Below are 21,791 nucleotides of genomic sequence, written 5' to 3'. Positions count from 1 at the left end.
AACAGACTACCGCGCCTACGCCTTGTCACATGGGTGCAGTGCATCCGTTGCCTCGGCCGAGAGGCCAACTGTGCCGACGTGCTGCCATGGCACGCGAGGTACGGCGCCCCCGGCGCGCAGCTCGCTTCTCTCTCTCGCTACCGGATGATCGGTTTCCGCTTTCCCGAGCACCTGGGCCGCTCGTGATACGACGCACGCACACCAACTGCGCGCCCTGCCACCATCGAAGTCACCCGGCTATACCATACTCCATCGGGACTACACAGTTTTGGCATACAGCGGAGCAGGAGACACGCGAATAAACGATCGGAATCCGTCCGTCCCTCGCGCGCGCAATGATGAGCTCGCTCGCGCGCGAGGCGTTGATCAGAGACCAATCAATGGTCGCTGTCACCGACGCCGACGCGCCATCTCTCACCTACTGCCGTCCCGCCATTGCCATATAAACCCCACCCCCACCCCTCGCTCTTCTCCCACACCGAACGCGCCTAGCTCCGTTTCTTTTCTTGGTCCTCGGCCACACGATCGGGCCCTGCAGATACATTCGCCATGGCGCAGCTGCTCCGTGCCGCCGTCCTCCTCCTGCCGCTGGCCCTGTCCGTCTTCGCGCTCGCCGCCCCTGCGTCGGCCATGAAGGGCGCCGGCGACCTGGGCCAGCTGGGCGCGGTCGTGATGCGGCGCGGCGGGCGGACGTGCCGGGGCACGGTGGGCGAGTGCATGGAGTACTTCGACGTGGACGCGGAGGGCGAGGGCGACGTGGCGGCGATGGTCACCGGGAAGCGTCGCGTGCTGCAGAGCGGGTCCGGTTACATCGGCTACGACGCGCTGCGGCGGGACAGCGTGCCGTGCTCGCAGCGCGGCGCCTCCTACTACAACTGCCAGCCCGGCGCCGAGGCCAACCCCTACTCACGCGGCTGCAGCGCCATCACCCAGTGCAGGGGCTAGCTGCCTTCATCGCTCTAGCTAATCGCAGCAAAGGCTAATCAATCGCTGCTTGATGGTAATGTTTAATTAAGAGTTTGAGACACGGAGGTCGTCGTGCCTGCTGCTCTTGTCCGGCTGAGGCATGACTGATCCATATGATTGTGCAGTGGATGTGTGTCTATTCTGTTCTAGCTTCCTCAAGGGTGAAAATAAAAAAAGTAATTATGACTGTGTAATTCTGGTGTCTCTGGTTTTACAGCCAATGAATCTCCAGTGTCTCTCATGTTTCTCTCAGGGCTGGTCGAATTTTCTGAGGCAAAACATGTCGACGGAACAAACATTTCTGCATTTTTTTTCTTGATTGAGTTGTGCTGAAGAAACTACTAGCTATGAACTTGGCAGGTTAAATTTCTGGTGGCTTGTCAGGAAAGAAATGTCAATTCTTTTTTAGTTGAGCTGTCTTTTCTGGGTATCAACTTCACCCCTTTTTTCATTGTGTCTGGGTCATCGGCAAATTCGGATCAGACCAGGCACTATGGTGGCCAATCTTTGGTCTCAAAGGGAAAACGACCCTGTCTTGTAGAAAAGATCAATTCCATGGGGTAATCAAAGTGGCCCTTACACTATAGAATTAGTCATTTGTTGATGCCACCAACTATGGTTGGGCTGTCATTTTTCATCTTGTGTGGAGCCAGTGTACCTAGGGATTTTATTGGCATAAATAAAAGCAGATGACCAGTACTCTTCTTTTCTTTTTCTAACAGACAGATAACTGCTAGCATCCTATAGTAAAATGATAGTAATAATCGCCCCCAAACAGTGAATGACTATAGGCACATATCTTTGCTTAATTATTATCTCAAGCTGTTAACAAAACTCATTGGAAACAGATCGCAGGCTGTTATTCCATATTGTTGGTTCATACCAACCAATATGGATTTATAAAGACAGAAATATTCAAAATTATCTAGCATGGTCCTTCCAATTTCTCCACGTGTGCCATCGGTCGGAAATTGTCATTCACAAGCTGCCAAAGCTCTAAATAGCTACTTGCAGCTGTGTAATAGCTGTTTGGACCTTACACAAGAATCAATGGCCAATCTTCCGCAATATAAAATATAAGCGCTATAGTTTGCGCTACATAAATTTTTCATAGCTTGTAGTTAGAGATAGCTTCGCTATACTACATATGTACGCGCAATAAGTCGATTTTGAAATCCAAATTTGCTAGAAGGCATAATTTGTTTTTGAGTTAATTTTATAAACCTACCACTTTCGTAACCTAATTATCACGAAACCACCACAATCTTATCATATATCATAGATCCACCAATAACTTAAGCTCTCTTCTCACAGAACTACCATTTCATTACACTCCCTGTTCTTGACCTAGTGGAACCCACTTGTCAGCGTCATGATGAAGAAATCCTAATTGTTCCTGTTGCCATGTCATTCTGGGTGTGCACCATGCAAGCAAGCCACCATGGTTGTCTGGACTGCCAACATGGCAATTGGAGATGGGTGTGGAGCATGGTATTTGTTAGGAAAAAATCTACATAACCTTTGAACTATCGTCTAAGGTATACTTAAAACCCTGAACTATAAAATTAGATATTGTGTACTTTAAATTTTATAAAACCATTTACTTCGCTGTTTTTGCTTTGCTGGTGTCCATGTTGTCACTGGTTTTGCAACACATGCGAGGATAGGCACTGGGACCGTATGCTGTGGCCGTTGGGTCCAAAATAAAGGGTGGAGAGGATGGGCGTGATGGGCTAGAGGGGGGAGCGATGTGACGGCCAAGCACGATGGCGCAGTGGCGCGCTGAGGCTGCTTGCACCGTGACATCTAGCACGTCGCTTGTGGCTTCCCCCTCACTGCTACCCCATCTTCCTTCTGCTATTGACGCCTCTCCTGCAGCCATCAAGCCACCGCTCCTTTGCTCCATGGTCCCACTGGCTACTACCACCTATACCGTGTGGGCCTGGTAGCCGCCTCCTGTGTGACCCCGCTGACCACACACATGTTCGCACGATTCCTCGACCATGTCGGTCGGTGCCTACCCATGCCTTCTATCTCCTGTGCCCCGTGGCTCCACTGCACCTATCATGCCTCTGTCTCCTCCCCACTCGCCACGCACGATGCACTCTCTGTCTCCCCTTGCAAGTCGATGCCTCCTCTGCTCCTTGCATCACTGTGACTTAATGACCCACCATCATAACATGAGGGATTATACCGTGTGGTTGCCCAACGAAGCTATGTTCCTGCTCAGACATGCGGGCCATAGGCCGGAGGCGGCGACACGAGGAGGGTCGGGGAGGTTGCGGGGTAGGATGGAGTGGTCGGGCAATGCGGGTTGCCATGGGGAGGCGGCAGTATGGAGACAGAGCACGAGAGTAAAGGAAGAGCGACGCGCAGCTCATGGGTACAGATGGGACACTACATGGGGGGAGGTGGAGGCGGGCGTTGCCGATGGGGTATGTGGAGGGCTGCGGCGCCGGTGAGGAAGGCAGACGAGGAGAAGGGTGACTAGTGTCGGTGCAAACGGAGGAGACGGAGAGGGAAGGGGGTCGAGATTTTTATTAGATGAAGGGAAAAGGTGGACCCAGGGGTCATTGACATCCGGTCCCAATGCCTATCCCTGTCTGTGTGGAAAACCAGCGCCCACGTGGACGTCAGCGAGGCGAAAACAACCTTCTAAACCATATTAGGGGATTAAGTAAATGGTTTTGCAAAATTTAAGATCCTCGATATCGGGTGGTTTTATAGTTCGAGGTTTTAAATATACATCAATTGATAGTTCGTAGGGTTATGTAGCATTTTTCCTGCCGGTTACCGTAGCACTTGCGCGTTTTGCCAGACGTTCCATGCCTTGTTTCTGTACCGTGAGTTCCCGTGGGCCGTGGGCTGTGAGAACATATCAGGTGTTGGGCCGAATTGTAAGGCAATACTGGACCGCAAGTCTGTTTCTGTTCACCGGCCCTGAGGCAAGCCGATTACAAGCCATTTGAGTGCCCGGCCTACTTCTATCACTCGATTGCAACGCCAAAAAGGAAGTTTGGTTCTGTTGCAGTGCTAGTCCTTTACCGCTGCAAAGCTCTTGCACGATTGCTTTTCTAGCTAGCTAATGACCAGAGTTCAATACTCACCTATCACAAGTTAGGCAGGTTATTCTTACTCCTGAGATTTTACGCAGCGATTTTACAATATTTGAACCGGCAATCTTCTGATCTGAAAGTCTGAATCAGCATCGCATTCGATATTTCCGTGGGAATGTGCATTGATCGGATTGATCAAAGTGAGAACAACTCTAAAAATAGTTTGATTTGGCGCGACCCATGTTGCCGTCATTTCTTCAGCAGTGCGTTATTCGCTGTTGTGAATCGCGAGCGGCCTCTACCCTGAACGGTCTCTGGCTCCCTGTTAGCTCTGTAAACTCTGGCTTCTCCCTTGTCCATCCATTGGCAGAGCTCCTGCCTTTCGCTTTACCAAACAAAAAAGGAATGAAAGAAACTAGCTAGGAATTGCCAACAGTGTAGTAGTGGAACGAAAAATCCTTACTTTTATAAATGCACAGTCACGCAAGAGTAGTTTACATCAGAGAACCAATCTTACATCACTCCCAAATGACACCACAAATACCTCAAAAAAAAATGACACCACAAAACACATAACTGATCCAGTCCCACTGCTATAACTAAACTAATTACTCGCAAACTCGCATTACATCGAAATTAAGCAAAACATATATAGTAATAACCTCACTGACGTACGACGACTGTCACACTAGCTACGGCACCCACAAGTCACAACTAACAACAAGCTGGATCGATGATCATCACAAATATATTTGGAACAAACATGCATGCACGGATGCATCTGTCAATATAGAAGAACAACGTACGTACTACTGATGATCAGCTACATCATACGATAGCTAGTCAGCACGCACTACTAAAAAATTATTTTTAGAGGCGGATAATAACTCATTTTTACAGACGTTTAATGCATCCGCCTGTGATCGAAGGCCTGTAAAAATAAATAATTTTCACAGGCGCAAAAGTGACCGCCTGTGAAAATCTATTATCACAGGCGGTTCACTTAGGCGGTTCCTTAAGTAGACCGCCTATGAAAATTGATTTTCACAGACGGTTTCTTAAGCGGACCGCCTGTGATAATCGGTTACTCAATCGATATTTTTTGAACCGAAAAAAGCAAAAAAAAAAAATTTTGACCGACAAGTAACCCCACGCGGTCACAAGTCACAAGTCACAAGTCACGCGTTTTTTCGCGCGAAATACGCCCGCTACGCGGTTTTTGGCACTCAAACTCGAAACTTGTCGGGTCGCGCGATCCCTCCCCACCATCACACCAGAGAACGACAACTGAACATTGAGCACATGTAATTCTTTTGATATCTGCAATCCGAAACTTTAAATGATTATTTGGGCATCTAAATGACCTCAAATGAAAAACTTTTCAACTACAAAGTTGTAGATCTCGTCGAGGGCTACAATTTTCATAGAAATTTTATCCTCATCCGACCTCATATAAAAAAGTTATGAATTTTGAAAATAAGCTATCACCTATTTCCACAGGCGGGGTCATTTTTACAGTCGGTTCACATAAGGAACCGCCGGTAAAAATATGTAACAATTTATTTTTTAAAATTCATAATTTTTTCATATGAGGTCGGATGAGAATAAAGTTTATATGAAAATTGTAGCCCTTGATGAGATCTACAACTTTGTAGTTGACAAGTTTTTCATTTGAAGTCATTTAGATGCTCAAATAATTATTTGAAACTTAAAATGATTATTTAGATATCTTAATGACTTCAAATAAAAAACTTTCAACTACAAAGTTGTAGATCTCATCGAGAGTCACAATTTTCATATAGATTTTTTCCTCATCCGACTTCATATACAAAAGTTATGAATTTTTTAATAGATGATCATTTCTAGAGGCGGTTCACATAAGGAACCGCCTGTAAAAATGGAACCACCTGTGATAATAGAGCGGTTCACATAAGGAACCGCCTGTGAAAATATATTTTCACAGGCGGTCCGTAACTGCAGGAGGCCCTCGCTAATTGTTCAGGCGGTTTTTCAAATAAACCGCCTGTAGAAAATTATTCTAAGTATCTTGAAAAATAGTTGTTGTAATAGTAACGATGCGTGCATGCATGCATGCATCGATGGATCGAAGAGGTAGCTGATGCCAGTTTAGATGTCGACGACCCTGAAGGAATCTCGGTTCTTGATGACGATGTCGTACATGTGGACGGAGGAGAACCTGCTGAAGTCGGCGGGGAGGGAGATGAGGTCCAGGGAGCCGCGCTTGTGGAGCTGGTACAGCGCCGGGTCCTCGTAGTAGCGCTCCCACCCCAGCGCCCACAGCTCCCCCTCCAGCTTCGTGTACGACCGCACCACCTGCCTGCTCGGCGTGTGCACCAGTGCCTTCCGCTTCCTTACTCCTCCCGCTCCCGCCTCCGACGCCGCGCCATTCTCCGCCAACCGCACCACACCGTTCTTGAACACCCACACACCCGACATCCTCGTCGATCTCCTCTTCTCCTCGGCCTTAATTCTTCCTAGCTTGTACAAGCTAGCTGTAGCTAGTTGTGTTGATCTAAAGCTGCTAGCAAAGCTTGATGTGTGTGTGTGTGTGTGTGTGTGTGTGTGTGTGTGTGTGTGTGTGTGAGAGAGAGAGAGAGAGAGAGAGAGAGAGAGAGAGAGAGATGGTTGTTGCTGAGGGAGGGAGATCAAGGAGGTGTATATATAGAACATGAAGGTAGCTGGAAAGGGCCAAACTAAAGGGGTATATATTGATGGTGTAAGGGGTATATATTCAATAATTCATAGATCAATTTCAGAGCTATACCACATAGCACATACCAGAAAAATGCACATATAATAAAATTCAGCATAGCTACACTACAGGTCAGCACTCAACCACTCACTCAGCAGCACAGGATACAACAGTACAACACATGTAAGATTTAACAAATAATCCATAGTGGCATAGTTTAACAAACAATCCAGACATCCAGTGAATCCACAAACACTCTTACAGTCCATACTATATTACTAAAAAACAATCCACAAAGGCACAAACAGTGAGTCCATACTAAAAAAAAAGTTAATTCTACTAACAAACAGTCAAATACTCCAATTGCCCGAGATGGCAAGATGAACAGTTCAACACATCAATCTTCAACCATGAAAGATGCATCCGAGGGAAATGTACTTATTGTTGGAAGATTGTACCCATGTTGGCCTACAGTATCCCCAATGCCTACATGACATAAAGAAAATAGTAAGTTGGACATTACTAATAAACAGAAACAAGATCATCACAAAGTAATGAAAGTATAATACCTTCAAATTTAGACAAATTAGATATATCTTCATCAATGTTTTTACGTTTTGAACCCTGCAACCAATCTTGTGCATAAATCAAGCATTGGAGTGTAAGTGGAGTTAAGGAGCTTCTAAAATCACAAATTACATGACCACTAGTGCTAAAAGTTGATTATGGGGCAGTGGAGTTAAGGAGCTTCTAAAATCACAAATTACATGACCACTAGTGCTAAAAGTTGATTCTGAGGCAACAATTGAGATGGGTATTGCTAATATATCAGCAGCCATTTGTGAAAGGATAGGAAAACACGCTGAATTGTCTTTCGACCAGTTGAGAATATCAAAATCATCAAGTTCCTCTTCTACATCTTCACCTAGGAACTTGTCCATTTCAGAATTACCAGCGGGTGGTCTAACTTCACCATAATACCTCATGCTCTTGTTGTATACATACCTCATAAAGTTCCTAGAATCAGATTTTGATTGCTCCGTAGCACTAACACTAGTAGTTTGTGAATATGACATAGCCTATCTATCACTTTATCCTGCAACTGGAGAGTAAAATATCTTGTATTCACCAAATAGACCAGAGAGTGCCTTTTGTGTCTTGATCCATATCTTTTCACCAATAGCTAGGCTATATGTCGAGAGGACAATGTCATACAAATATTGTAATTGCTTGTTCCTTGAAGTTTACATCAACAATACACAAATATTTGATTAGTTAATAATAAACAAGAACAACAGCCATATCTTGATAGTAACTTAATAAGCAAAAAAAAGTATAAGACCATAAGAGAGGCTTGTACGGTTGTACCTAGGATCAAGCATAGAAGGAATAAAAGGTATGTCATTCATCTTTAAGAAATCTCCCCAATACTTGTCATATTTTATCTTCATTTGAGCACCCATGTGTTTGAAGGTATTATCATCATCATTCTGACATTGGATCATATTGGACAACAAATAATTCACCCTAGCAATATCTTCAAAGGAAGTGTTGGAAGTAACATATTTAAAACCTAAAACCTTTTCCGTAAGGTCATAAAAATGTTTGAGAAATTTCTTGAACTCTTCCACAAACACCCAATCATCATGTGTTGGTATCCCTGTAAGAGAATTCAGTTCTTCGTTATAGGAGGGGTCCTCAACTCAAAGCCTATCAAATGCCATCTCAAACCTCCCGATGGTCTCTAACATAAGATATGTGGAGCTCCATCTAGTGAACATATCAAGACACACCAAACCTTGTCCTTCTACCTAGTTAATTTGCACAGAATGCTTGAACTTATTCATTCACGAAGGGGAGCTTCTCACATACTTGATAGCATTATGAATTCGGGTGATAGAAGGGGCCATTGTCTTCAACTCGTCTTGGACCACAAAATTCAACATATGGGCAAAAGTGACACCTCGATTAGCTAAAGAACTCCTCATATAGCCTACAACCCCATAATTGTTGCTAGCATTGTCTATGATAACAATGCACACATTCTCAATGCCCCACTCAATCAAACATTTGTTTGTTGCTTTTTCAATATCTTCCCCTTTGTTGTTGTCCACTAAAATAAAGCTAATAATTTTCTTGTTGAGTTGCCAGCCTTTATCAATGTAGTGTGCAGTGAGAACTATGTAATTTTGGTTTGTGGAAGAAGTCCAAGTGTTTGTTGTGAGGCTAATCGTTTGACGTGAATCCTTGAAATAATTCTTCAACTTAACCTTTTCATCTTCATAAAGACGTAGAACATCTCTATACATTGTTGTTCTAGATGGAGGTTCAAACCGAGGACAAGCTATAGGCATGAAGTCCCTAAAACCTTCTTTTTCTAAAAATATAAAAGGAAGCCCATCTATGATAATCATGCGTATAAAAGCTTTCCTAACCGCTTTAGCATTCCAATGCCAAGGAACTAGAGAAGAACTACCATATGTACTACGTTGAAAGCTTAATTGCGCTTGTGCCAAAATGTTTCTTGCAAGTTTTAATATGAGATCTCAAAGAGGATGTACCATTCTTGGTCAATTTGCAGCAAAGCACTGAAGGACAATAGTGGTACATAGCATGGTCTGGGTCATCTTTCAGTCGCGTGAAGTGCTTCCACACCTCTGATCTGGCAGTCATTTTCTGATGGCTTGCTTCTGATGTTTCAACTTCAGCTTCGTCAGGTCCAATAGTTTCATCATTCAATCACCCTGTACCAGCACTAAGATGAACAATACCTATATCATCAGACTCGGACATCTGGAATGCACACAAAAAACAGAAGCATAAACAATTGATAAGTAGCAATTGGTATTCCATATTTTCAGTATTTGACAGAAAAAGATTAAGAAAGAAATTGCATTGCACGATCCTATTGACTCTGTTGTAAAATCACCTTCTAATTGAGACTTCAATTTTACAATTTCCTAGCAGGCAGCATCCCAACTTCAATATCTAATAAATCTAACAAAAACAACCAAAGCAAATACATCAATTAATCATTTGCCTTTGCACTAGCAACACAACAGCATGGCAACATGCAACAACAACTCAACAACTCTCTCTCTCTCTCAGATGGCAATTGAAAATAAAGGCACTCATACAATCATACTCATACAGATGCCCCTAGTGCTGCCACTGCAAGTACTATTTGTAGCAGCATCTGTATGCATTCACGTATAAGCCTTTCAATTTCTAGCAACTCTCTCTCTCTCCCCCCCCCCCCCCCCCTCTCTCTCTCTCCGAGTCTCAAACAACCAGATGCATGAGCAAGATCAACACTCAAATGTCACCTTGTTGCAACTTGCAAGTTCCAATCGAGCGTCTATGGGCTTGCGACGGTGGTGCAATCGGCAGTCGGTGAGCTTATGGTGGCGGCGGTGCAACACGGAGATGGCGCACGTCGTCTGCTTGTGGCAGTGGCGTATTGCACAGCGCACCCAGCCGCTAGCACAGAGCAGTGTAGGGTTGGTGTGTGGCTGTGTGAGTGCTTGCGCCGTGCAGACTACGATCCACTAGTCAATCCAATCGACATTCATGTCTACCTACAACTGTGTTACAGGATTATAGCCTAACAACTGTGTTACAGGCTTACAACCCAACAATATAGGCACATCCCACAGCCCACATGGACAGCCTCTACCTCATAGTCACAGGTCACAGTCCACACAAATCGATATCTTTGGTTTCTAGTGTTTTCAACCGGGTTTTTACCCAAAAAACTGAACACTGGAAAACCATACTTCCTGACTACCTAACTGAAAGCCAAAAACTGGTCAAACTGAGTTGACCAGTTTTGCTCAATTTTTTTGGCTCGATCTTTTTGGTTTGGTTACAAAGTGCACATCCCTACTCTCTAATATATATAATGAATCGCAATGAAGGTACCCTGCGGCAGCGTGAGATGTAGAGGCCCATATGATAACAATGCAGCAGACAACGATGAAGATGACGTAGAGGAAGCATACTGTAATGATGTTGAGGAAGTAGATCTTGAGCAATCGCGCTGAGAAATTACCAAAAAATTTATTCGCCCTCTCTCTGTGCAGGATCCTGTCACACCCGGTTTAAAGACCAAAACCAGATGTAAACTATATGTATGCCAGGATCAGTTATTCATACATATAGCAACTTCATTAGTGTAACAGACACAGTGTTTCTTATTACAACGCTAGAATAATACAAAATGACCACCCACGGGTCTAAAGAAAAGAACACCACAGCGGAAAAAGGGAACGGCACAGCTCCAAACCAACAGGCAGCCGACCGAGAGGTTCCACAAGCCTAGAACTCGGCGCCATCCTCGGGGAAGTCATCCTCAGGAAAATCTTCAAATGCGTCACCTTCTGAAACAGCAAGCGTGAGTATTTCCAATACTCAACAAGTGGGGGAAAACAAATGAATCTACTATGGTGGCTTGAGACAAGGTTTTCCTAATCTAGGGTTTCATTTGCATAAAAGCTGGTTTTTAGCCCTGAACTACGGAAACAAATTTTTATTTTAACCGAGAAAAGATGTACCAAAGATTTTCTTTAACCTCCGGGAATTCAACCCAATTCCCAGACCAAGAAAAACACCCACCCCGACTAATCATGCGAGGGTCCAGGCTGCTCATAACCGTGAGCACGGCTGAATATTCAGTTTGACACTCTGCAGAGTTTGTGCACTTTACCCACGAGTCGTGATCTTCTCTGTTGCCGGCACCTGATGGTACCTTACACACTTCCGGGGTGTGCGCCAAGAGTTCACTACGAGGCTTTTCCAGAGAGTCTCCCAGAATGCACTTGCCCACTGAGGTTTCACCGCCGTACATAAGTGGAGTAACCCTCCACCCCAGAGGCCCCCTCTTGTGCCGGGTAGAATCGGGAAGTAACCCTTCCTTATCTACACATCCGATTGGCTCATACAACCCTGGGAGAACATCTAGTTACTAGGCCAAGCCGTACCATATTGGTCTCGTGGTTGCCTTGTTTGCCATGGGTGTTCGCTCCACGAACCGGTCCTTAAAATGGTCTGGGCAAGACCTCCAATAACCCCATAAGGGTATACTACCCAACAACCAAACAACCAACCATGTCGGGAAAAGTACCCCTTTCTTGCCCAGAACCCCAATTATCTCCGTTGTTAACTCCCTTAACAACATTAATTTTCCATGATATTCTTCCTATATCAATTTTTAGTTCATAACTCAAGATTCATCATCCTACACGCTACATGTTCATCTAAAGCATGGCTAAGCAAAAACATGATGATCTTGTATGGATAAAGCATCTATATCCAACACTAGTATTTGCTATTCTACCCATTTTTGTAAAGCATCATGCATATTTGAGAAAGACTACTTGATGTAAAAGCTGGGTTTGCAACATGGTCAAGACACTTGCCTTCGTCGAAGTGTTGCACAGGTCCTTCAAAATCTTCTTCTTGAAAATTGCCAAACTCCTGGACTGAATCGTCTACACGAGCACACAATCTAACATGAGAACAGTACACCAAACATTCCTAAAACTAGAGAAAAACCCTATAAACAGATTCTACACGTCGCTACGAGAATATGAGCGCAAAGATCGCCTAAATCGGAGCTACGAGCAAAAAGTTATGAGCTTTTGAAGTTCCAGGGGCTATTATGCAAATTACTTGAATTTCAGAGAATTACCGAATTGATTTTATACTGAAAATCCTATTTATAAAACAAATCCAGGGGTTTCTATAAATGTACATAGCTTTTATGAGGTTACAGAGAAGTCTAGGGGCTTAAGTGCAAAAATACCATTTTTCCCGAATTAAAACAAATATAAATCTGACTGGGTATATGGGTGATGATGTGGCATCGCTACGCGGGCAAAAAGGCTGAGGTGGCCGGCTTACAGGGCGATGAGGTGGCGGTTCTTTGCCAACTGGGATTACATAGCCCACGTGTCACAACGGAATTGGCTAGGCGAAGGGGTATTGGAGCATCTAATCTGGGCCATCCATCACGGATCCGAAGGTGGGAAACAGAGGGAGCTCGGACCGGTGGCGCAGACACGGCGGCGGCCGGCCGGCGGCGGCGGAATGGCCGGAACCGCATCGGAATCACGCAAACGGCCACGAAATGCGACGGAAAGACTTTCAAACGGAGGAGGAGCTCACGAGGAGTGCATACCGAGGCTTCACAGAGGCGGAGATAGTCCGGGTGATGGCCGGCGACGGGGAAGATCGGGCGGCGGCCTTGGAGCTCGGTGCGAAGGCGTTCGGCGGCGGGAGAGACACCGAGGAGCGTCGGGAAGCGTCGCCCGGTGTCCTACGACACCAAAGAAGCGAAGGCTAAAGTAAAAAAAAAGGTTCAGCACGGTGAAGCAAGGCGGCGGCGAGCTTCTCACCGGTGGCAATGGAGGAGACGGCGCCGGGTTCGAATCCGAGCAGAAGAAGAGGGGGAAACGGTTGCAAAAGCACGGAAAGTCACCAGGAAGACGATGGTCGGCTTAAATACGAGAGAGGGGGAGGGGATCGGCCGGAATTTGAAGAAAATGGCCGGCGGCCATGGCTTTGAATAGCGTCGGTTCCCTCGCATTCAATCGAGCTATGGAGAGGGGAAACCGTCGGGGAAGAGGGAATAGGGGCGTGGAACCCGGCAGCGGTGATTAATTGGCGAGGTAGTGCGCGGGGGCTCGAATTTGAATCGGTCGGAGGTGGATTTTGGGAAAAACGGCCGACGGCCGGAGGTGGGAGAAGCAGAGCCGCGGCTCGGGCGGAGCGGCTCGGCGCGGGCGGCTCAGCACGGGCGGCTCAGCGCGGGGCCCACCCGACAGAGGGGGTCGGCGGAAGAGGCCGGCTGGGTGGGTGGCTGTAGGCCGGCTCGGCCGATGGGCCGGCGCGGGGGAAGGGAAGACAGCCCACGAGAGGAGGAGAAGGGGAGGAAAAAATGGGCCGAGGGAGAAAGAATCGGCCCGAGGGCATTTTTCCTTTTTAGAATTTCTTTTTCCAAATGAATTTCATCAAATTTTCCAATGGGGTTTTAAAGCGGCGAAACCTAGCGAAATTTTGCAAACTTTTTCAATCCAATAAAACCTTATTGCATCTACAACGGCATGAATGCAAACAAACAATTATCCTAGGCCATGTTAATTTTAGAAATTAATTTCCTATTGAGATAAGTTGCAACACCTGAGTTAAATCTAAGAAAGTTTTAAATTATTGCAAAAATTTGAATTTTGGGTGTTACAAACCTACCCCCCTTAGGATGAATCTCGCCCTCGAGATTCGGGTTGATCTTCAAATAACTGCGGGAATTCTGCCTTCAGATCGTCTTCTCGCTCCCAGGTTGCCTCATCTTCCGAGTGATGACTCCATTGAATTTTGCACATTCTAATAGCCTTTCTTCTCGTTGTTCGCTCTGCAGTATCCAGAATTCTGATAGGATATTCTGCATAGGTCAGATCTTCTTTTGGGTCCACTTCTTCCAGGGGTAACTGTTCTTCTGGCATTCTTAAACATTTCTTTAATTGAGATACATGAAATACATCATGCACGTCAGCCAGTGCAGATGGCAGTTCCAACTGATAGGCTACCTCTCCACATCTAGCGATTATCCTGAATGGTCCAATGTACCTAGGTGCCAATTTTCCTTTGACCTTGAACCTGCGGAGACCTCTGATAGGCGAGACTTTCAAATACACCATATCCCCCACTTCAAAGGTCAATCCTCTCCGTCGATTATCCGCATAACTCTTTTGTCGGGACTGTGCGGCCTTCAAGTTTTCCCGTATGGCCTGAACCTGTTCTTCTGCTCTTCTAAGAATTTCTGGCCCAAACACTTGGCTTTCTCCAGTTTCGTTCCAATACAGCGGAGTTCCGCACCTTCTACCATACAAAGCTTCATATGGAGATATTTTGAGGCTGGCTTGGTAGCTGTTATTGTAAGAAAACTCTGCATATGGTAAGCTTTTATCCCAACTCTGCTTGTACTTCAAGGCGCAGGCTCTTAACATATCTTCCAACACTTGGTTGGTCCTCTCTGTCTGCCCATCGGTTTGGGGGTGATATGCGGAACTGAAGTTCAGTTTAGTGTCCAAAGATTCGTGTAGTTTCTGCCAGAAGCGAGAGGTAAATTGGGTACCTCTGTCCGACACAATCTTTTTGGGTACCCCATGTAGACACACAATTCTTGACATATACAACTCGGCAAGTTTCGCACTTGAATATGTTGTCTTGACTGGGATAAAATGCGCAACCTTCGTTAAGCGATCCACCACTACCCAGATAGAATCGTAGCCTGCTTGAGTGCGGGGTAACCCGACGATGAAATCCATACCGATTTCTTCCCACTTCCACTCTGGAACTTTCAAGGGTTGCAATAATCCTGCCGGCCTTTGATGTTCTGCCTTTACTCTCTGACAGGTGTCGCACAAAGCCACATATTCTGCAACATCTCTCTTCATACCATACCACCAATAATACTCTTTCAGATCCTGATACATCTTAGTGCTCCCGGGGTGAATGGAATGTGCAGAATCGTGTGCTTCTCGCAAAATTAAATCCTTCAAAACTTTCTGGTTGGGTACACAAATCCTTTTCCCAAACCATACTGTTCCTTGATTATCTTCCGAGAAACCCGGTGCCTTATCTGTTTTTATGAGTTCTTTGATCTCCTTTATTTTCTCATCCTCCCATTGTCCTTTTCGGATGTTTTGTTCCAATTGTGACTTCATTTCTATTACTGTTGCATCCATGTCGGCAATAAAACCTAAATTTAATCTCTCAAATTCCTTGCATAATTCCGGCTGACTTCCTCGCAACATAGTCATATTGCAATATCCCTTCCTACTCAAGGCATCTGCCACAACGTTTGCTTTCCCAGGGTGGTAATGTATTCCCACATCATAATCCTTGATTAGTTCCAACCATCTACGTTGCCGCAAATTAAGATTCGGTTGGGTGAAAATATATTTTAGGCTTTTATGATCCGTATATATTTCACATCGGTTGCCAATGAGGTAGTGCCTCCAAATTTTCAGGGCGTGAACTACTGCAGCTAATTCCAAATCGTGGGTCGGATAATTTTCCTCATGTTTTCTTAACTGCCTAGATGCATATGCTACCACATGACCTTCCTGCATAAGCACACATCCCAACCCTTGTCGAGATGCATCACAATACACTGAGAACGACGTCTGGGTGTCTGGCATGATAAGAACTGGTGCGGTGGTCAACTTTTTCTTCAATTCGTTGAAACTGGCTTCTCGAGCGGCTGTCCATTTGAATTCTGCTCCTTTTCCTAGTAGTTCTGTCATTGGTTTCGCTATCTTGGAAAAACCTTCTATAAATCGGCGGTAATACCCTGCTAAACCCAAGAAACTGCGGATCTCTGAAACATTATGCGGGGTTTTCCAGTTTAGTACATCCCTTACTTTGGACGGATCTACGGACACACCTCCCGATGAAATAATATGACCAAGGAAGGGTACTTCCGTCAACCAGAACTCACACTTACTCAATTTGGCATAAAGTTGGTTCTCTCTGAGTTTCTGTAATACCATCCTTAAGTGTTCCTTGTGTTCTTCCTTGTCCTTGGAGAAGACCAGGATATCATCAATAAACATTACGACGAACTTGTCCAGAAACTCCATGAAGACTTTATTCATTAGGTACATGAAGTATGCTGGCGCATTTGTCAAGCCAAAAGACATTACCGTGAACTCATAAAGGCCATATCGGGTGACGAACGCGGTCTTTGGAATATCCGAAGCGCGAATTTTCAACTGGTGGTATCCGGACCGAAGATCAATCTTGGAGAAAATACACGCCCCTTTCAACTGATCAAACAGACCATCAATGTGAGGCAGTGGGTATTTGTTCTTGATAGTTACTTCATTGAGAGCCCGATAGTCAATACACATCCTTTGCGTTCCATCTTTCTTGGGTACAAAGATGACCGGAGCTCCCCAGGGTGAAGAACTAGGGCGGATAAACCCTTTGTCTAACAGCTCTTGGATTTGCTCCTTGAGCTCTGCCAACTGATTGGCATCCATTCTATATGGTCTCTTATATATAGGTGCAGTTCCTGGCACTAATTCAATCACAAATTCTATTTCACGATCTGGCGGCATACCTGGAAGATCATCGGGAAATACGTCCGGGAATTCATTCACCACACTGATCTCTTCGATAGGAATACCCTTCATTTGATTTAGTGAGCCTTCCTCTGTCGAGGGTATAGCTGCAACAAACTCGACCTGCGTGCCTTCTTGCTTAGTCAGTTGAACTGCTCTTCTGGCGCAGTCTATGATTCCCTTATATTTCGCCAGCCAGTCCATTCCCAGTATGACATCAATCCCATTGGATTCCAGAACTATAAGGTTGGCTAAGAAATCTACCCCCCTTATACAAAGGCTTAGCTTTGAGCATATATACTTTGCCCTCATCTCTCCTCCAGGAGAGCTAATAATCATTTGCTGCTTCATATTTACAATTGGCAGATTATACTTTGCAACATATCTTGCAGTGATGAATGAATGTGATGCTCCTGAATCAAATAAAACTGATGCTGGGTTTGAGTTGACAAGGAACATACCAAGCACCACATCTTGCGCCCCTTGGACTTCTTCAGTAGTGACATGGTTGATTCGCCCACGCGCGTAATTCTGTTGAGCCCGGTTGGTTGGAGCTGGTGCCGGGTTCCCATTGCGGCCCGGAGCTTGATGTTGTCCCTGCTTTGGAGCATTCCCATTGCCATACTGCACGGGAGAGTTGCTGGGTTTCTTCCTTGGGCATTTATTGGCATAGTGCCCTACTTCACCACAGACGATTACATAGCCCACGTGTCGCAACGGAATTGGCTAGGCGAAGGGGTATTGGAGCATCTAATCTGGGCCATCCATCACGGATCCGAAGGTGGGAAACAGAGGGAGCTCGGACCGGTGGCGCAGACACGGTGGCGGCCGGCCGGCGGCGGCGGAATGGCCGGAACCGCATCGGAATCACGCAAACGGCCACGAAATGCGACGGAAAGACTTTCAAACGGAGGAGGAGCTCACGAGGAGTGCATACCGAGGCTTCACAGAGGCGGAGATAGTCCGGGTGATGGCCGGCGACGGGGAAGATCGGGCGGCGGCCTTGGAGCTCGGTGCGAAGGCGTTCGGCGGCGGGAGAGACACCGAGGAGCGTCGGGAAGCGTCGCCCGGTGTCCTGCGACACCAAAGAAGCGAAGGCTAAAGTAAAAAAAAAGGTTCAGCACGGTGAAGCAAGGCGGCGGCGAGCTTCTCACCGGTGGCAATGGAGGAGACGGCGCCGGGTTCGAATCCGAGCAGAAGAAGAGGGGGAAACGGTTGCAAAAGCACGGAAAGTCACCAGGAAGACGATGGTCGGCTTAAATACGAGAGAGGGGGAGGGGATCGGCCGGAATTTGAAGAAAATGGCCGGCGGCCATGGCTTTGAATAGCGTCGGTTCCCTCGCATTCAATCGAGCTATGGAGAGGGGAAACCGTCGGGGAAGAGGGAATAGGGGCGTGGAACCCAGCAGCGGTGATTAATTGGCGAGGTAGTGCGCGGGGGCTCGAATTTGAATCGGTCGGAGGTGGATTTTGGGAAAAACGGCCGACGGCCGGAGGTGGGAGAAGCAGAGCCGCGGCTCAGGCGGAGCGGCTCGGCGCGGGCGGCTCAGCGCGGGGCCCACCCGACAGAGGGGGTCGGCGGAAGAGGCCGGCTGGGTGGGCGGCTGTAGGCCGGCTCGGCCGATGGGCCGGCGCGGGGGAAGGGAAGACAGCCCACGAGAGGAGGAGAAGGGGAGGAAAAAATGGGCCGAGGGAGAAAGAATCGGCCCGAGGGCATTTTTCCTTTTTAGAATTTCTTTTTCCAAATGAATTTCATCAAATTTTCCAATGGGGTTTTAAAGCGGCGAAACCTAGCGAAATTTTGCAAACTTTTTCAACCCAATAAAACCTTATTGCATCTACAACGGCATGAATGCAAACAAACAATTATCCTAGGCCATGTTAATTTTAGAAATTAATTTCCTATTGAGCTAAGTTGCAACACCTGAGTTAAATCTAAGAAAGTTTTAAATTATTGCAAAAATTTGAATTTTGGGTGTTGCAGATCCTAAGAGCAATGAGTTCTGGAGACCTGCTCTCCTATTCGTCGGTGCACGCTGGCGCAACAAGATGGAGCAGACTACGTATGACGGCATAGCAAAGAGAAAATATGCAAAAGCATATTTGCGTATATACTTATATATATGTATATATCCATTTTCCCACACAATAAAAGAATAAAAATGTAAAAGGAGGTCGCACATGCGCAAGCTATTGGACCCTATTTTGGTAGACCATTCACACAGATCTAGTGCGCCCGCGCCCTTTGCCCCCACTGAAGCATCTAGGCCCCTAATTTATGTTTTGATAATTAATGATAATATTTAAATATGGACTAACATGTTTATTTGGTTATGAAAAAGGTTTGTCCTAGAATTGTTGAAGAGCTAGAAAAGGCATATGCGGAAGACACGATAATGGCTAGCTCAAGATAAAGGTATAAAATATATGGCATTTTCTTTTGTTGGTCAATGATGATTACAGAAGAAAAGTAACCAAATTGATATGATAAACGACATACTATTAAGAGGGGTTGATGCATGTTTACATGTGATATCAAAAGTGTCATATTGCTCAAACTTGTATTTCATCTAGAATGAAGAATTCATTTTGAGAGAAATCGGAAAAACCTGCTCTTTGAGTGTTCTGTGTGCCTGGCAGTCTGTCCGCCATCTGCGCAAGGGCAAGGTACCAAGTTATATGTTCTTGCGGTCTGACCGTGGTCATGTCGGTCTGACCTCCATAAGAACAGAGAGTTTTGAGTCTCTGTTCTAGCCCGTGGTCTGACTGTGGACATGCTGGTCTAACTACCATGGGAAACATAGAGTTTGAGATCTCTATTCAGCGGTCGCGATCTGACCATGACCAACGACGGTTAGTCCGCCAGTTCATAAGTTGTTTAGAATCAAAGCAATCATTGCTCTGAAGTAGTCGTTGAGCTAGCAGCAGTCTGATTTCCAGGGGCATATAAATGTTAGACTTTGGGTAATTGCTACATTTCAAGCTGTAGCCTATAAATAGTTCCCTTGCTAGTCCAAGAAAGTTCTCTAGCACTTCTATTCTGAACTCTTGAGCACTTGGCTTTCTTCACTCCCTCTCTTGGTTTAGTGATTGCATTTTTGAGAATGTGAGAGCATCTAGTGTATTGCTTTATAACGTTTGAGCTTTGTGGCACTAGTGATCCTTCAAACAAGCGTCATCGACTTGTTACTCTTGGAAGTTGACATCTCCTAGATGGCTTGGAGGTGGTGGCACCATTGAGGCCTTCAAAGGAGATTGTGAAGGAGCCCCCGATGGTGATTGTAAGAGGTTTTGAACACGTCTCACGGGAGCGGTAAAGTGCAACTCTAGTTGAATCGAGGTATTGATTAGTTCATTATACTAACTTGACTCAAGATCAAGTTGCTCATGGTGAGCCTCATCTCATGATGAGAATTGTATACTTGATAGAAGAGCGATTAGAAACTTGAACTCACCTCAATGTGGACTAGGGGTGATCGACAAATCACCGATACCATGGGATAAAATTCATTGTCTCTTTCGTGTGGTATCTCTTGTGCTAAATTTACGTTAATGCAATTGACCTTGTGCAATTTATTTTCATAGAATGAAATTGTTGCATGTCAATATAGGGTTGCAAAACTTATCCATTTTCAACATGGTTATAGTTACTTTATCCTGCAAGTTTTATTGATTACTTAGCAATTAGTTTTTAAACCGCATATTCACCCCCTCTAGTCAGTATCTTAGATCTTACAAGTAGTATCAAAGCATATGACTCCTTTTATAATGGATTTAACCATCCCAAGTAGGATTATGGCTAGTGATGCTCATGTCAATGTGGGAAAGCCACCGTTCTTTGATAAGTCAAACTATTTGATGGGATTGTTGGCCTGATCTTCTGATAGGTAGCGATAAGTCGGTAGGTGGAGAACTCGACGTTGATGATCCAAAGGCTTCGACCCGAACAGATCGTCTCCCTTGCAATTACTACACCACATCTCCGTTGGTTATCAACCGTGTCGCGCAGTTGACCTCACCAAGAAGGCTCAATCCCTGCAAGCGTACCGAGAACACAAGTAAGAACGTAGAAGATGCAATCTGAAATAATGCGAATAGAATTCAAGCACTCGAAGTTGGGGTTCCACAAACACTTGCGGCGGCCTAGTCGGTCCGGAACAAGAGCGAAAATCTCACAATCTGTGTGTAGATCAATATCTAAGCAAAACTCAACCCTAATAGTGGCGGCTACTGTATATAAGAGACTAGGGTCAGCCAAGGACCCCTGGACGCGTCCCTAATGAACTCCAACACGTTACACGGCCCAACGGGCCAAAAGATGGTGGTGCAGCACCCTGACAGATTCTAGATGTCCACTTGTTTCGATAATTCCTGTTGACTCAGAAAGAATTTGAATGTGGGACCAGTCCCGTTGGAAAGCCTATCTCCTTAGCTTTCCAACCATATGTAGAACGTCGAAAACGGAGTCCGTATGCGTCCTGGGCGACGATTTTAATGCAGTCTAGTCCTGGACTCCGAAACGGACTCGAACTTGATTGGACCTCCACCTTGGCTTGGGCGCCCTTGCTGATCTTCTCCCATGTTCCTAAGTAACAATACATCACAATTATTCAGTAGCATCCCATCCTTATCAAAATATAAAGGAACACTAAGGAACGAGCTCACCTCATGATTTAGTTGACGTGCACGAGCTCGTGTCAATGAACCTATTGTTGGAGGAATACTCGGTGTGTGTGTATCCGAAAGAGTGATGTCCTCATCATCCTCCCCCTCTTGAATTGGAGTCGTCCTCGATACAATATCATCTTCTTCTCCCAAGTAAGGCTTCAAATCTGAAATGTTAAATGTGGGACTAACCCCATAATCTGCAGGCAACTCAAGCTTATATGCATTATCATTGATCTTTTCCACAATTTTAAAAGGACCATCAGC

General features: G+C 45.6%; 2 protein-coding genes across 2 annotated transcripts; one reads left to right on the top strand and one right to left on the bottom strand.

Moving 5' to 3' along the window:
• Positions 1-462: 462 nt before the first annotated feature.
• Positions 463-1,218, top strand: LOC133909220 (rapid alkalinization factor-like). The gene has a single exon (XM_062351557.1). It carries the CDS (start codon positions 550-552, stop codon positions 943-945), a length of 396 nt encoding a protein of 131 aa, XP_062207541.1. The 5' UTR covers positions 463-549; the 3' UTR covers positions 946-1,218.
• Positions 1,219-6,104: 4,886 nt separating this feature from the next.
• Positions 6,105-6,574, bottom strand: LOC133887652 (flowering-promoting factor 1-like protein 1). Its single transcript, XM_062327612.1, has one exon. It carries the CDS (start codon positions 6,477-6,479, stop codon positions 6,150-6,152), a length of 330 nt encoding a protein of 109 aa, XP_062183596.1. The 5' UTR covers positions 6,480-6,574; the 3' UTR covers positions 6,105-6,149.
• Positions 6,575-21,791: the final 15,217 nt, after the last annotated feature.

Source organism: Phragmites australis, chromosome 1, assembly GCF_958298935.1.
Source record: "Phragmites australis chromosome 1, lpPhrAust1.1, whole genome shotgun sequence".
In the NCBI taxonomy this organism is placed as follows: domain Eukaryota; kingdom Viridiplantae; phylum Streptophyta; class Magnoliopsida; order Poales; family Poaceae; genus Phragmites; species Phragmites australis.
Note: the sequence above shows the minus strand (reverse complement) of the source record. Positions and strands in the feature narration are given on the sequence as shown.